Source organism: Musa acuminata, chromosome BXJ1-7 (assembly GCF_036884655.1).
Source record: "Musa acuminata AAA Group cultivar baxijiao chromosome BXJ1-7, Cavendish_Baxijiao_AAA, whole genome shotgun sequence".
Classification (NCBI taxonomy): domain Eukaryota; kingdom Viridiplantae; phylum Streptophyta; class Magnoliopsida; order Zingiberales; family Musaceae; genus Musa; species Musa acuminata.
This window is the reverse complement of record NC_088333.1, coordinates 9,301,677-9,317,320: the sequence shown is the minus strand read 5'-3', so window position 1 is coordinate 9,317,320 and position 15,644 is coordinate 9,301,677. Positions and strand designations below refer to the sequence as shown.

The 15,644-nt window shown below is 33.4% G+C and overlaps 2 protein-coding genes across 6 annotated transcripts; both read left to right on the top strand.

Annotated features, from left to right (window-relative positions):
• The first annotated feature begins 226 nt into the window (after positions 1–226).
• On the top strand, positions 227–7,984 carry LOC135678682 (protein disulfide isomerase-like 2-3). 2 transcript variants are annotated; one of them, XM_065191763.1, is made up of 9 exons: positions 227–424; positions 525–683; positions 1,514–1,627; positions 3,430–3,587; positions 5,222–5,321; positions 6,545–6,724; positions 6,803–6,948; positions 7,427–7,573; positions 7,689–7,984. In XM_065191763.1, the coding sequence occupies exons 1-9, from the start codon at positions 308–310 to the stop codon at positions 7,861–7,863; spliced, it is 1,296 nt and encodes a 431-aa protein (XP_065047835.1). In that variant the 5' UTR covers positions 227–307; the 3' UTR covers positions 7,864–7,984. The 2 variants fall into 2 exon arrangements, with proteins under 2 accessions (XP_065047835.1, XP_065047836.1); XM_065191764.1 differs by having other exon boundaries at positions 229–424; positions 6,548–6,724.
• Positions 7,985–8,885: 901 nt separating this feature from the next.
• On the top strand, positions 8,886–15,156 carry LOC135583304 (ubiquitin-like protein ATG12). Of its 4 annotated transcripts, XM_065191760.1 has the most exons (6): positions 8,905–9,233; positions 9,380–9,438; positions 10,589–10,685; positions 11,632–11,700; positions 11,791–11,853; positions 14,803–15,156. In XM_065191760.1, exons 3-6 carry the CDS (start codon positions 10,611–10,613, stop codon positions 14,860–14,862), a joined length of 267 nt encoding a protein of 88 aa, XP_065047832.1. In that variant the 5' UTR covers positions 8,905–9,233; positions 9,380–9,438; positions 10,589–10,610; the 3' UTR covers positions 14,863–15,156. The 4 variants fall into 4 exon arrangements, with proteins under 4 accessions (XP_065047834.1, XP_065047832.1, XP_065047831.1 ...); XM_065191762.1 differs by lacking the exon at positions 14,803–15,156 and having other exon boundaries at positions 8,886–9,233; positions 10,654–10,685; XM_065191759.1 differs by lacking the exon at positions 10,589–10,685 and having other exon boundaries at positions 8,920–9,233.
• Positions 15,157–15,644: the final 488 nt, after the last annotated feature.

The window sequence follows — 15,644 nt, the reverse complement described above, 5'->3', positions numbered from 1 at the left end:
CGATACATATGGTGCTCACATTAGCGGCCTGGTTTGACGCATTGTGTGATCTTCGTCCGTTATACTTTGAGAAGCGTGTATAGATGTGATTAACGGCTGCTGTGCTAGAGAGCGGGCGAACACAGTAGTCCACGTGTAAGATCTCCATTGGGAGATACACGTGTCCTTTTGTTTTCAGATCTGTGTTGCCATTACCCAAAAGAAAAAGAGTTTCTTAGTTTATATTCTCGATCGCTTTTATGGTTTGCGAGTTATGTGTAGTTTCCGCGATTAGCGAAGCACTTCGATAGCTAGAAATTAAAAGAAAATGTTGGTTGCTCTCCTCTTCTTCTCCGCTCTCCTTTGCATCGGCGCCCCGGCGAATGCCCTATACTCGCCCTCTTCCCCCGTCGTCCAACTCAATCCGTCCAACTTCAAATCCAAGGTTTCTTTCTGTGTTGATCATGTTATTGTGCTATTTTGTTGTCGGTGTTGGTTGGTTTGGATTCGTCAGCTGACGATGTCGAGGCGACTGATCGGATCAGGTCTTAAACTCGAACGGGGTCGTGCTGGTGGAGTTCTTTGCTCCCTGGTGCGGCCACTGTCAAGCTCTGACCCCAACATGGGAGAAAGCAGCCACCGTCCTTAAAGGTGTCGCCACCGTCGCCGCTCTTGATGCCGATGCTCACAAGTCCCTCGCTCAGGTAGAGATCATGGCTCTCCCAACTGCTTGTGCTCATTGAGGATATATCCATTTCGAGATTGAGATGATGCTCGCTATTCATGGTCGACTTCTTGGTTGAGCTTGGAATAGTTATATTTTTCGAGTTCTTGGTATTCTTGATGGTATGTTTGCTTAGTTGAAGGTTTCCTTGTAATCATGTTTTTATTGTATAAAGCAGATTAGAAATTGATATCTAAGGGTACTTGTTAGCTGGATAAGCAGTTCCGGAATTCTTAGTGGATGAATTGACAATTTTATCTGATTATATCATGGTAAAAAGTGGTCTGGAGTCCTTCTCTTTGTGTATTATATAAAGTATATTTAGATACGAGATCTGGAAGTAAATGTCTGCATGTTGGTTTGGGTACTTGTATCGTTACCTAGCAGACATCACAGGGATCACTAAGGGAGAGGAATCACAGATTCTTTAGAAATTTATTAACGACCAAAATTTTCAAAAGAATTTCTGTCGCCGTATCTGCAACGACGCCAATGGAGATGAGCTCAGAGTTTTCATCACTCAGTCCTTCCAAGGTTCAACCATCTTGGTAGTTTGTATTATAGTTTTTTTGCTCTAAAAATGTCTATGTATTCTCTCTGTATAGGTTTGTTAATTTTGGTTTAGCAGTCGGTGTTCATACTAAATTTGCAAATTTTTGGACAATGTTTTATTCACTTACATATTCTTATATCAGTTATATAATTCAATTATTTTACAAAAGAACCATGTTTTATTTTATTTTATTTTATTTTGTCTTCATTGTTAACATTCTTTCAGCTCTAATTTGGTCATCACATTTTCTTTGATAGGAATATGGAATCAAAGGATTTCCTACGATCAAGGTATTCTCACCTGGCAAACCCCCAGTAGATTATCAAGGAGCACGGGATGTAAAGCCTATTGCAGAGTTTGCTCTCCAGCAGGTTTTTTTATCAGTAGTCTTTTTTAAATTTAATATGTATACTTCTGATATGTTATAATTTTTCAAGCAAGACATTCAGATCTTTCTTTACCTTGTATTTAAGATATAATGTGTATTCTTTCTCCCTTCTAGTGGTTTATCATATTGACATTAATCTAAAGGCACATATGGACATTCAAATTTGTTTATGATATGTATCTTCACATATTCTTGACTAGTTATACAACACAGCCATTTCCCATTCCTTGTTTGTTCTCTGATTGGTGTATGTATTTGATGTGAATTTATTATAATGACATGATACTTTTCTTCAATTATCTTATATTGGGTCATATAAAAAATTTCAAATAATATCTAGTTTTCCAAAAAAAGTATAATTGTGTTTACTAGAAATGTATGATATAGTTTAAATGACAAATAATTAAGAAATTTTAAATTAAGAGTTGTATTCTAGTAATGATGCTATATATTTCTTTTGTTTAAGTCATAAGAAATGAGCTGTAAGGGATTGACGGAATATTATGTTGTCCTATATATTATGGCCTAGTAGCAATAACATAAATAGTAATAAAAGGAAATCAGCAACATGCTCAGCATGGTCTACATACTTTCCCTAAGAGTTGCTATTTGGTTGCATCATTTATATTGACCAACAACATGCAGTAACATTCAATTTTTTATATATAGAAAATATTCCATTTTGCAACCATTCTGCATAATAAACCAGACTGCCCATGTGCGTGAGTCACCTGATCTTCCTGATCTATCTTATGACTGTATCTGCTTGAATTGCATTTGATAGGGTTGATTTTATATTTTAAAATTCTATTTTTAGTCAATCTCTGATGGATCAGTTCAATGCTTTATCTTCTTAAGGAGATAAGTTTGTTGTCTCTTGGCTTGAATATATAGAAAGTGACACAGTTGCCTCATGAAAACTTAGCTTACAACTGAAGCATAGTAAAATTTCTAGTTTGAAAAAATTGCTGTTCTTATACACCAGAGAATATGAATATGATGTATTTTAATTTTTGAAGTTCTGTCATTTGTAGAAGTTATTTTTCACTTCTCTAACCAAAACATAGCACAGTAATATAAACTGAAAAACAAATTACTTTATTATTCTTATAAGTTATTTCAATTTATATTTTATATAATTAGTTATTAAATAATTCTATATTAGTATATTCTAGCAAATGACCATTTTCTGTTAGTAAATTCCTGGATATGATAGTTTACCTTCCAATGCTTTTTTTCGTTCTCATTTTCCAGAACTTCTATTGTATATTGCTTCTGCAACAGTGTCTTGTGGTCATGGAAACATTTCTGAACAATGATCAATTCAGTTTCTATACTTTGTTCTCAAACATTCATGTTCATAATGGAATTATTTAAAAGGATTTTGATGTATCTGAAAGATCTCTTGTTGGTTCATTTTGCTATCCTACTTGTAAGAGAATCTTCCTGTCAACTAGTTATGCTGGTTAAGGAGTGAAATTTGAACTGATGTTGAACTAACTAGAATGAGATTTAGAGGATGCATAAGGTTTTCTGTTTCATTACATTATGGATGTACCTTGTAGTTTATACTTCATTGCTCATGAGCAGAGGGAGAGATAGTTGCATATAATTTTTGATGTGTTGTATTTAGATTTTAAGACATCATGTGCAGAAAAGTGAAAAAAGAGAATGCATGAGCTTCTGCAGATTATGCAAAACTAGTAAATGGTTGCTTTTACAATCCTCTATCTATGATGAGAGCACTAAATACATTTTCTAAATTGGCGTTATTTCTCATGCTAGGTTAAAGCACTTCTTAAAGAACGATTGAGTGGCAAGGCATCTGGGGATTCAAGTGAAAAATCTGAACCAAGTGCTTCAGCTGTATTGACTTCTCAAAACTTTGATGAGCTTGTCATCAAAAGTAAAGACGTGTGGATTGTGGAATTCTTTGCACCATGGTATTCTGCTGTGTGATATACTTATCTTTATCTTATTGTTGAGTTATATATCGTCTTTCTTTTCTGTTTGTCCAATTTTTGGGCTTAAATTGTTCAAAGTTCAAAGTAGTCATGTTGCTCTAACTTATTAGTTGCTATCGATCAGTAAGTTTAATGCAAGCTAGATAAACAAGCATGTTCTTTATAAATATTTCTTCGAGTTATCAGGGTTTCCTTTTGTGTTCAATAATCTTACTGAAAAATACATGTCAATTCAAAAAAATTAACTATTATCACAAAAGAAAACTTATTTAAGCAATTTTTTTTTGTAAACCACAAGATAGCCAAAACTTTGGCTTGAATGCAACTTCTGAGAAGGCTTTTTAAATATCATTTAAGCAAGGTTGCAAATATAACTGTGTGAAAATAATCCTTTCTACAATTTTGATTGTTATTAATTTATTTAGTAGAGGCACTTTTCAACATTTTGTCCCCTATTGCAAGAGTTCCTACTATCTGTCAAATATGGCAATGCTCTTCATTGCTACTAACTTTCTAAAATGTATGTAGTTTATCAAGAAGCACTTTTGTAGTACGTCTACATGGGCACAAATAAAACTACAACACCTCGAACTATTAAGGTAAATGTTGCATTGACATTGCCACTGCATAGAGAAAGATGTTTAAAGAATTAGTATTTTGGATGTTTGTTGAGGATCATACAAACAATTTGGTATTGTTGACATAAAATTTCAGAGGTCCGAGAGGAAGGGTGTCACTCCAAGAACCTATGCCAATGTTGAACAATTTGAAAATTTTGCACTATTTAGAATCTGTGTCCTCAAATCATCGTATATAGCAGCCCTATGAACCATTTCATGTGACATATAAAATTAGACAATTCTTGCTCTTTTTCCTAAATATTTGAAAATTGGGTTAAATTTGATAGAAAAACTGAGCAAAGCTGGAAGATCATAACTTCTGCTTCCCTCAGTAAAATAATCATCATGATACAAATTTAGGTGCTTTAGTGTATCTTGCATTTGTAAAGGCCCCTTTCTGAGAACTAACTCATTGACATGGCAAGACAGCTATAGTTAACTATTTTGTGAGACATCATGACACTAAGATTTGACAACTTAGTGAGGAATAAACTTGGATAAGGCTAAGGAATAACTTAGTATGTGATGAATATGAAGTAAGCTGGTGTTTTACTAAAATTTTCCTATTAATTAATCTAGTTTTACGCTAAAACTTCTGAACCTACAAATTTGATTTTCCCAATAATCCTATCAAAATAGAATCAATCAATCAAAATCAAATCGATTATGAATCAAGATTTCCAATTTGAGTTAAAGTTTATTTACCCACTGAATTTGGATGAATTATAATGACACTTGGAAGCCTCATGTTCTTGAAGTATTGATGGGTAACATAGTGAAACAGCTATGGGGCAAATTGTTTTAGCTCCAGAGGAGCTGAGTTGCTTATGATCTTTTGTGAATCACTTAAGCAGAAGGTCTATAAACTAATTTAAATTCCATTGAGATTCTATTTAGGTTATTAGTACCACATTCTCATTTTTGATAATTTTATAAAGCTATGAATTTTTTTAAAATTTTAAGTAGCAAACTTATTTGCTTTCTTTATTTTAGGTGTGGACACTGCAAAAAACTAGCACCAGAGTGGAAGAAAGCTGCAAATAACCTGAAGGGGAAGGTGAAGTTGGGCCATGTTGATTGTGATGCTGAAAAGGTATGTAAATTTTTCAGCAAACCTCCTTCTATTTCAATTAATTCCATTTAGGTTATTTTAGTTTTCTACAGTTAGCAATTATGAATTTTGAGTTTCAAGGATTTTCAATGAATTTTTTCATACTACACCATCCTAATATGGTACGGGCATGAGGGTCCACACAGGGTAAGGGTATTCCAACATAACTCATGCATATTTTGGCATAAGCAATCGACACAGACCACATGTTTTATCATGCAGGTTATGACATATCATATTTGCAAATTGTTGGCAAAGGGGTGTTTTGCTGAAAATTAAAACTTTGATACTAATCATTGTAGTTTTTATAAATGCAATTATGACAACCAAAGGTTTCAAATCTTGACCGGACCGGTTGGTTTAGACCAGCATATACCAGTTTTATCAAATACTGGTATTGAAATATATAGCTTAATGCCAGTAAAATACAATTTATTCTTAATTTTTAATTATTTTATTCAATGATAACGGATGGTATAGGTTGGTATATTACCTAGTATCTTATGCTGTGTCAACCTAGTAGGTTATCAAAACCGGTATTGTACTGAGGTTTAAATCCTTGATGACAACATCAAAGTCTAGTACATCATCTAGAACATGAACCTGAAGCTACCTATCTTGTCAACTGTAGTGGTCATATTTGCCCTTTGGAATGACTCTGGCTGTTATATCAGTAGTATCATGCTACTTAAGAACAAGGATTCCAAGTTTTTGCAAAATTTATAGGGCTATCATTGATCTAATACGTAGTTTGAGATGGTACTTCACCTTCTTGATTCTTCAAGGAATTGTCTTTTCATGTCAACTTTTAAACTTGGACTTCCTTGAAAGCAATGATTTTACTATGAGCATAATTATTGTGGCCAGTAGTTCTAAGATTTGTGTCAATCATCTTCCATTTGTGGCTATCTAAGTCGCCCATAGTTCATTTAAGCATAATCATTGATGCAAGTACTTTATGATTTGTGTCATTAGTATGTCATTTATGGCTATTATGTATACATTGATGCTGGGGATTCTCATTGAGCTGCTATTATGTATACATTTAAATGTTAAGGCACATGGCTTTATTTGATTATGCAAAAAATGCATATTTTTGCTTTAAAAATTGATGAAAGAAATATGAATTTTACTCACAGTGTGTATACTTGAGGAAAAGGTAATCACACATGAAACTTCTGGTTTATGCTAACGTGCAATTCTAGCAGTCCTTGATGAGCAGGTTCAATGTACAAGGCTTTCCAACCATTTTGGTATTTGGTCTTGATAAGAGCAGCCCCTATCCTTACGAGGGTGCTAGAACTGCTTTAGCCATTGAGGCATATGGATTGGAACAGCTGGAAGCCAATATTGCTCCTACTGAAGTGTCTGAGTTGACAGGCCCGGTAAGCATTTTTTATCTTTGCCTCTTATTTTACCCAGAGCCAAGTGATTTAGGAATGAAAATAAATTTTATTTTGTAGGATGTGATGGAAGATAAGTGTGCTTCAGCGGCTATATGTTTTGTAGCTTTCCTCCCTGACATCTTGGATTCAAAGGCAGAGGGAAGAAATAAATACCTCGAACATCTCTTATCAATTGCTGAGAAATTCAAAAGGAGTCCTTACAGGCAAGCATTGATTTTGAAATCCTATGGAAGATGGTTTAACTTTTAAAATATGAATCCTAGTAGTAAATTAACTTGCTTAACCTATCTGTAACCTTGTTAGACTTCTTAGATTCCAAATTGGCTTAAAAATTACTTTGAAGACTCTCTAAAATAACTTAAGTAACCACAAAAATTTATCTGAATATTATAGAAAAATAAATAATCAAAAGTGAATGTCATTGTGTGTGGGTGAGAAGGTTTGGTCAACTTTTTGTTCTCTCAAATTGACTATTAGTTTGGAAGGATCTTTCCCTTCTATTAATATCAGAGAGAGACTAAACTTGTTATTTGTGTGGTGCTTGTAACTAATAGATTACCAGAGTATTAACTGCAAGCTTAAACATGCATGATATATATAAATCTGTAGTATTATTTGTTTAAAACAGGCTATGAACTGTATTTTTATGTCAATGTAACTGTTGTATTTTTTTTCTTGCAGCTTTGTTTGGTCAGCTGCTGGCAAGCAGGTGGATCTTGAGAACCATGTTGGCGTTGGTGGTTATGGTTACCCAGCTTTGGTAGCTTTGAATGTAAAGAAGGGTATTTATGCTCCACTCAAAAGTGCCTTTGAAAATGATCAGATCATGTAAGTTCAAGTTGGAGATAGTTTTTCCTGTTTTTTCTCTGATTCTTTGACGCTTGGAACTTCCATAGTAGCACAGTACCTTTTTAAAGACTACTAATCAAAATTACATTTGCAGCGAGTTCATCAAAGAAGCAGGTCGTGGTGGAAAGGGGAACCTGCCACTTCAAAACACCCCGACTATTGTTAAAATTGAACCATGGGATGGTAACGATGGTGAGATCATTGAGGAGGATGAATTTTCTCTTGATGAGCTCATGGGTGAAGATAAATCTGCTAAAGATGAGCTATAACAGCAAAGAGTAGATAGAGAAGGATTTTGATGGAATGTGCTCTAGTTTAGTTTCCGAACTCTGATGTTGACATTGGTAGTCTCTGAGTCAATATGCAAGCTCGTATCACTTGAAGACTTTACATGTGGCTCAATTTTTTTAGAAGTGTGATCAATATGATGAACTTGAACTGTGTATTTGATCGCTCATGTCGTAGAAGAGATGTTCTACGGCTGAATAATTGATCCATTAGACATGCATACACATTGGCAAGCAGGATTGGAAAATTTAATCTAATATGGTTGCCAGATGGTCCTTCGACCATATTGTGGCCCTTAATTGATACGACAGCTCGGGGCCAATTCCTCCTGTGTTCTCGTACCAATTCGATCAGCAGCCTATCTCTACTTGCCAAAGGATTGTATTGAAGGGGATAACATTGAACAGAAAAAAGGAAAATGTGCTAGGCAATTAGATGAAGTCGGTCCTTCATTGGCCTTATTAGTCATAAGCTCACGACGGAGAGATTGGACCCTTTGCTCAAAGATGCTGTTTCAAGTTTATTTGTTGAAAACCTTTCCGGTAACAAAAGGTATTGTAGTTCCAATAAAAAAAAATTAAATGTGTGATGTCTCATTTTTTTTGAACTTTCATATATTGTTAGATCTTATGAGAAAGAAAAGGACGGTATGTCATCTCTTACTCAAACTCCTCTCGAATAGTTTATTTTATAATATCTTAAAATCTATAATAAAAATTGATAATTAAGGTTAATGGGAATTCCAACTAGTTGCAATATTTTTTAACAAAATTGCCGTGTCTTGATCAGTAATAAAAAAACTAAAAACATTGTTATTAATTCAATCTATTACTCAAATCGGTTTGGCGAAGAACCGATTGCCAATTGACTTTTTTTAGAAAATCCTATTATCTTTTATTGACAACAAGGACACTTTAATCGTCTTATACAGGGAAGGAAATGACAAAAAAAGGTAGAGCAATTCGGAGATGATATTTACTACGAGTCTTAAGACAAGATTGCTGACTCGAAGAAGAAAAATCGGAGACGGAGTGGTGTGGGGAACCAACAGGACCGGTTCATCTATTAGCCGGTTCGAGACTCGCGGCTCCGGTTTTCTGAACGTCGGCAACAGGAAGGCAGCATCGCGTCCTTTTTGAAGACGACGGGACCGCTGCCGGCACGGGTGTTTACTTTCTCTCGTCGCCTGCCAAGCAAAGCAAAGGGCCGACGCAGCACAAACGCACGGCGAAATATCGATTTCTTCGAACACGAAGACGCTCGTTTCTTTTTGTCTCTTGGCGTTGTTCACTTTTTTCGTTTCTATAGTGTTGAGAGATGGCGGCTGAATCACCCACCGCTGAACGAAAAGGTATGAGGACACGAGAGGTGATATTGGAGAAAACCTAAGTTCCTCCCTCTCTGATCGATCCGTCTGCTTCGTCTCGGATTTCTCATATTTAGAATTAGGGTTTCTCTGACCCCGTCTTCTAATTGTCTTTGCACTTGCGATCGTAGTGGTCGTTCACCTGAGGGCTACCGGTGATGCTCCTATTCTCAAGCAAGCAAAGTTCAAGGTACCCGTTTCCTTTTTCCCCGTCTTTCTCGTCCTCTTTGAGCTCTTTTCTTTTGAGAGGGCATGTGAAATTATGCATTCATATCAAGATTTTGTTATTTGAAATCCGTATTTTACTTTTTTTTGTGAACTGTGATCATTGCAGTTTTTATATTGTTTATGGCTTCTTACATGTAATGTGATCATACAACTTGAAGATGAACATAACAAGTCATCCCTTTTCGTGGAGTCCGATCCTCTATTTGTTCCGTGAAAAGAATCTCCAATGCCTAGTCTTTTTCTTCAGTATTTGTTATCATTACTGCTTCTAGTGATGTAATGCCCCAACTATTTCTCCCAGAAATTAGGCCTCCTATATTTTATCTCATCACAAATTTTTAACCCTATATTTAGTTGTCATAGTGTATTCTACGGATCCCCTATCATATCATAGTTCTAAATCAGGATTTCCATTTCATTATCAGTATTCATATTGGTATTCAGTCAGATTTCTATAGTATTCTTGCATTGTTGATATGTTTTGCAGTATTACAAATGGAGATAAAAAACAAAGAGAGGAAAAAGGTACCCAATGAATCTTCTCTTCCTTTTGTCTTCGTTTCCTCTCACCAAGCTGGAGGTTACTTATCACTAGTTCTTCTCCTCTTCTTGTTTTCTCCCACATAGTGCCTTAGCCGTAGATTGAGAAATGCTTAAAGCCTCTTTATTCAGGTGAAACCAAGTCACTAGAGAATTTACATCATCTGGTCTTTGAATATCAGACTGCAAAAAACGTATCACATCAATACATAATCTGAACCAGTTAAAACATATGAGTTTCCAGTGAAAATTTCCTGAAAACTAAATGCTTCTATTGGTAAGACGCAAGTCCGATGTTGGACAGGTATAAATAGCTTGGTAGGTGCAGTGTTTCACATAGTGACATTACTTGGTTTCAATTTGGGCTTGAAATTTGTTGTCATTTAATGAATCTTTGCAATATTATTGAAATGGAAAATGCAGCATCTATGACCTGGCTGGTCTAGTGGAGATTTTATGCATCAACATTCAATTGCTAGTGATGAATATCGATTTTAATATGGTATGAAAAACATGTTACCTAAATAATGAGATAAGTTATCATTTTAAAATTTTTTTAAAGCAACTGCCAGAATGATGTGAATCGTCTGGATTATGATCAAGACAATGACCTATTTGCTTCCTTGCTACATCACAGAGTTGGGAGTTTTATCCAAAAACATATTCCAGGTACTTGTCATTGTCCTTTATGAGTTTTTGAATATAAAAAAACTATGTAAAACTTCCATTGGTTTAGACAAAAATGGAGGAAATTCTGGTGTGAGAAATGTGAACTGAATTAATGCAAGTTTTAACTAAAAGCTAAATACTGTTTGTTCTAGATTTCTACTTTATTGATTTTGGTGATAAAACATATAAATGTTGATCATTTAACGTAGTATTAGGCAAAAAAAAAACCTTATTGCATCATATTGTGCTCTTATTTCTGACAAATAGGCTCTGTAGAGAGGTAAATCACATTGGTACTTTCCCTTTTAATTTAGTCAACATTCTTGAATGAGATCAAGTTGAGAGATGTGTGCTTTTCTTTTTCTGGTTGCAAATGGAATAAAGTTTATCATTATTCTCATCTTTAAAGCCCTTAAATTATTAATTTTCTGATATGAAAGTTTCTCTTATTTCTTGCAAAAGCTACTATTCAGACATTTGAAATCAGTTGCGACTAAGTTATTTCCTAACTTTAGCATGATAGGAATGCACATTTAGTATTTTGAAGAGTTTCAATATGAGGAGATGTTTTGACTCCTAGTAAGGGATTTTGGAGGAAACCTTGGGAAAATACATTATTGTTATTATAGTGAGAAAAAGAAAAGATAATCTTATGCAAAGAAAAAGGTATGACATAAGATGTAATAAAAGTTAGGTAATAGGCTTCGTAACCATCATAGGTGAGGTAGAAACATATCAGAAAAATAAGGCTTAGGATTATATTTAGCCCCATTCTGGGCAATAAAGGTTGTCCAAGCACATTCTCTCCATCTACCCTGATTTAAATTCATTTTTTTAATTTTCTAGATGAAATTTGATTGATGATATTAAGAAATCCTATGAAGGTATTGGCACTGTTTAATTAGGCAGAAACTTGTTGAAGCAAATTAAGTTATTCTGTTGGCAGATTTCTGGAAGTGACAAATTCTCAAAGGTTATTGAATTTCTTCGTCGGCAACTTCATCGGGATACTTTGGTATCATGTCTATAGCCTTTTAAGTACTAGGCAGCTCACCCTTTTGTCTGTATCTGCTGTTACTAAGGATTGTGTTTTTTTTTGGAACAGTTTGTTTATATCAACAGCGCCTTCTCTCCAAACCCTGATGAATTGGTGATTGATCTCTACAATGTAAGTTTTTTGCCTTCTAATCTTGTTGATTCACCTCTGTTTATATTAAATTATTTCAGAATTTTGTGCAAACAAAACTTGCAATGCCACTAATTTAACTTCTGGTTGAATTTCTATGTGCTTATGTTATATTGTATCTTATGTCTGTGCCATAGCTATTGTAAGTTGTATCACCTCTGCTAATGTTGACTCGATGAAGTGAACTTTTATCACGAGGTACAAATTGATGGTTCAAATACTGGTTTAATACATTAAATTTTAAATATGGATACATCTAATGATATACCAATATAACAGTGTAATGATAGTTATGATCTAATATGCTCTTATATCATGTACATAATGATGAAGAGCCTAATATGGAAAGGTGCTTTAATACCAACCTGTGGCAGGACAAAATATGGAAACAGTGTTAATGGAGATGCTCCTACAAGAATTACAGATTGTGAAAGCATCAAGACTGGGATTAGGAGGGTGTTGGATTATATTTGAAGGCAATGTATCAAGCATGCTTCTGAACAGGAGCTATCACAACAATTATGTTGCTTGGGATGTTTTAGAATGAAAACCTAAGCAAACGTAGGGCTGTTAGTAGTGAATTTTAGGGCTTAAACTAGTCTGAACAACTATGAAGGAAGCTGCCGAAATGTTCTTGATGAGTACTCTATACTCTATAGTACTGCAACACCAGTGTAGACACTAGATGGTATTGTGGCATTCCATAGTAGTGTGGCACTGATGCTTTAGCAAATTGCTTAGGGTTCTAGAGTACAAGAAAAATAAAAAGAGAGAGAAGAGAGGACCTGGGAGATCAAATGTTACCTTCTTTCTTTAAATTGATCATAATTTTTCCAAAACGGCTAAATCTCTGAGTGAAATCCTATTTAAAAATGTGCTAAACCTTTCAAAGATTGGTTCTTAGTGGCTTAAGGACACTTCCAATTCGGCCTATACATAAAATAGGTTTGAAAATAAGAATCTAACTCAAACAGTATGAGACTAAATATTTTTAATTTAGAAACTCAGGTTAAGGAAGAAAATTCAAAAAAAAGAAAGAAAAATACTTAAGAATGAGAAGATTCACACTTGACTACTTAAATCTATGAGGCTTGACTCATCTTTGATCACATAATGAAAAGCAAAAATAATTGAAATGAAAACGTCATATGTTATGAAGATAACGTCCCAACTATATGGGTTCAATTACATGGTTTTACGATTGATATACGTCAGGCAATATTCCTAATTAAATCAAACACATTTGAATATCTTTTTATTGTTTCTAAGAAAGTTTTCTCTATCCCCTCTTATCTCACAAAATTTTGATCCACGCATCTTATCTAATCACATCATCTAATAGGTCTACTTTGAAGTCCATGTTCTCTTAGATATATTTTCCTTGTATTATCATTTATCAAGGGCTACACTTAATTATTGATGAATGAAAATATTTCTAATTTTTGTCATGTTTAGTGATCATTTATATTCACCACAACATTCTCATCTCTATACTAACTTTTGTAAATTCTAACAATAATAATAAAACCGTAAGTTCTAACTATTTAGGGTCGACTATATGGATCTTTTGTTGCTATTGAGATATGTAAAAAGCCATATGTTTAGTTAAGTTTAGCATATTTAAATCTGTATTTATGGTTTCTATTAAGGTATTTTAAGTGTTTTTGAGAATATATTTCAAATGTGATTGATGTTTGGTTAATTATTTTCAAATCATACTTAGCCTGGATGATACATTGGAAATGCTCAAATGTTGATGTTATCTCATGGTAGCACTAGCATTTAGTATTTGCGAGATGCTAATATAATTTTCTAAATTTTCAAAGTTCCCTATGACATTATCTAAAATTACAAGTCAAAGATGATGTGATGATAAACCAAGATGATTTATAATTTTTATAAGGTGAAATTTTATTTTACTTTCAAAGATTATTTTATATGTATTTATATGATTATATTTTTATTTCTTATATATTTAGGCCATATGAAATTTTTTATAAGATTACATTTATTTATTTATATATTTTATTTACTTATTAATTTAAATAAAAAATATATTTATTTTTAAATAAATATTAAAAATATTAGAAGGGTAAATTTGTCATAAAATATTTAATGGACTTTTGAAATACAATTTTATCAAACAACACTTGGGTCAATGCACATTTAAAAAAATTAATTTTCATCTATTCTTTACCAAACACTTTGAGCATTATAAAACTGTTCATTCACTCAAACCCCTTTCTTTAACAACACATTAAAAATGCAAATGCGTTCCTAAATGCAGCCTTTTTAGACCCCTCTGCCTCTCGTACTAACATTATATAGTTTCTCTTTAGTCCCAACTTTTTGTATATTCTAACTATTCAACATTATAATCTTATAGTTTTTCTTTTAATCTAAGGGCATATAGTGATCACACAATGCTTTCAACATCTCTCTCCCCACTTTAACCACCTTGTTTTACTCTATCAATAATATTTTAATTATTTTATCCTCTTACGTATGGATCCATAACACCTAAAATTAGTATTTACGTTAATTTCTTTTCTATCCATCTTAGTTACAATTTTAGTTCTTTTGGTAATGTTGCTTAAATTGCATTTTATGTATTCAGTCTTAATATTAAATTTAACTACTAAATTTGTAATGTTTGTTCCTTAACTTGACTTAGAATTTATCCTAAGTAAACTACTGTTAATAAAAATAATATAGTCAGCAAATAAAATGTAACTTGGAGATCTATGTTGAAGATAGTTTGAATAAAATATAACTTGGAGATCTATGTTGAAGATAGTTTGAATAAAATATAACTTTTAGCTTAGAATTCAGACTTATTATGTTTTTGATGCCTACAATTGTTTTGCATGTTTATGTATAATTGCATAGTTTATAACGGTAGCATGCATTGCATATTCTTTGGGATTGCAGAACTTTGGATTTGATGGTAAGCTGGTCGTTAACTATGCTTCTTCCATGGCATGGGGCTGAGAAAGAGATGCTGCTATTTCATAAGATCTTTAGCATCGAATGTATGAAAAGTCAATATTTTATTGTCAAATCTAGGTTGTTTTTTGGTCTCAACTTTTGTTATTTGTGGACAGAAAAAATGGATCTTCGGGTCTCAAGCTTCTGAATGTCTTTGTAAAATAGTTATATTAACAATTACAAGCTTGGGATGGTCTTCATTATTGTTAAAAAGCCATCACTGGCAACAATTTGCTGTATCGTGTAGTCTTAAAAGGTTATTGATATTAATTAGCTGCACTGTGAAACATTCAGGTATTTGAAGGGCCTTTTGTGAAAAACATTTGATTCTATCGAAAATGCTTGATGAGGAAACTCTGTAAGACTTGTTCGTAATTTTAGAGGGATATAATACAATTGTGTGTGTATATGATGCCATGGTAAATTTTAGAGAAATAAAAACGTTATTTTCACTCTTTTAAAGGTTATATAGATATATAAAAGCCCCCAATAATTAATGATTCAATTTTGTGATGAGGAATATTTTGGAACTAACACAATGGAATTCCATGAAGCGTCTTATACAAAAGGGTGGCTCTGGTAAAGGTGAGTCGTCTCAATTCAAAATGGCGGCAATGTTATAACCGTTCAACCTAATGCTTTTGGAGAATTTTTATCTTTTTCTCATTTTTTTTTATTAAAATCTTGGGTTATTCCTAAAGTATTAGTTTGTTGATAATGTATCCGACTTATTTATCAAAGTTGAGGGCTTTAAATTTTGTATGACACATCATACTTAGTTCAAA

What these genes read in the sequence shown, in the direction of transcription:
- LOC135678682 (XM_065191763.1), top strand. Translation starts at nt 308, where the DNA reads ATGTTGGTTGCTCTCCTCTTCTTCTCCGCTCTCCTTTGCATCGGCGCC. An exon ending in GTGGAATTCTTTGCACCATG is followed by an intron (nt 3,588 to 5,221) that starts GTATTCTGCTGT and finishes TCTTTATTTTAG; the next exon opens with GTGTGGACACTGCAAAAAAC. An exon ending in TTCAAAAGGAGTCCTTACAG is followed by an intron (nt 6,949 to 7,426) that starts GCAAGCATTGAT and finishes TTTTTCTTGCAG; the next exon opens with CTTTGTTTGGTCAGCTGCTG.
- LOC135583304 (XM_065191759.1), top strand. Translation starts at nt 9,200, where the DNA reads ATGGCGGCTGAATCACCCACCGCTGAACGAAAAG. An exon ending in TCAAGCAAGCAAAGTTCAAG is followed by an intron (nt 9,439 to 11,631) that starts GTACCCGTTTCC and finishes TTCTGTTGGCAG; the next exon opens with ATTTCTGGAAGTGACAAATT. An exon ending in AACTTCATCGGGATACTTTG is followed by an intron (nt 11,701 to 11,790) that starts GTATCATGTCTA and finishes TTTTTGGAACAG; the next exon opens with TTTGTTTATATCAACAGCGC.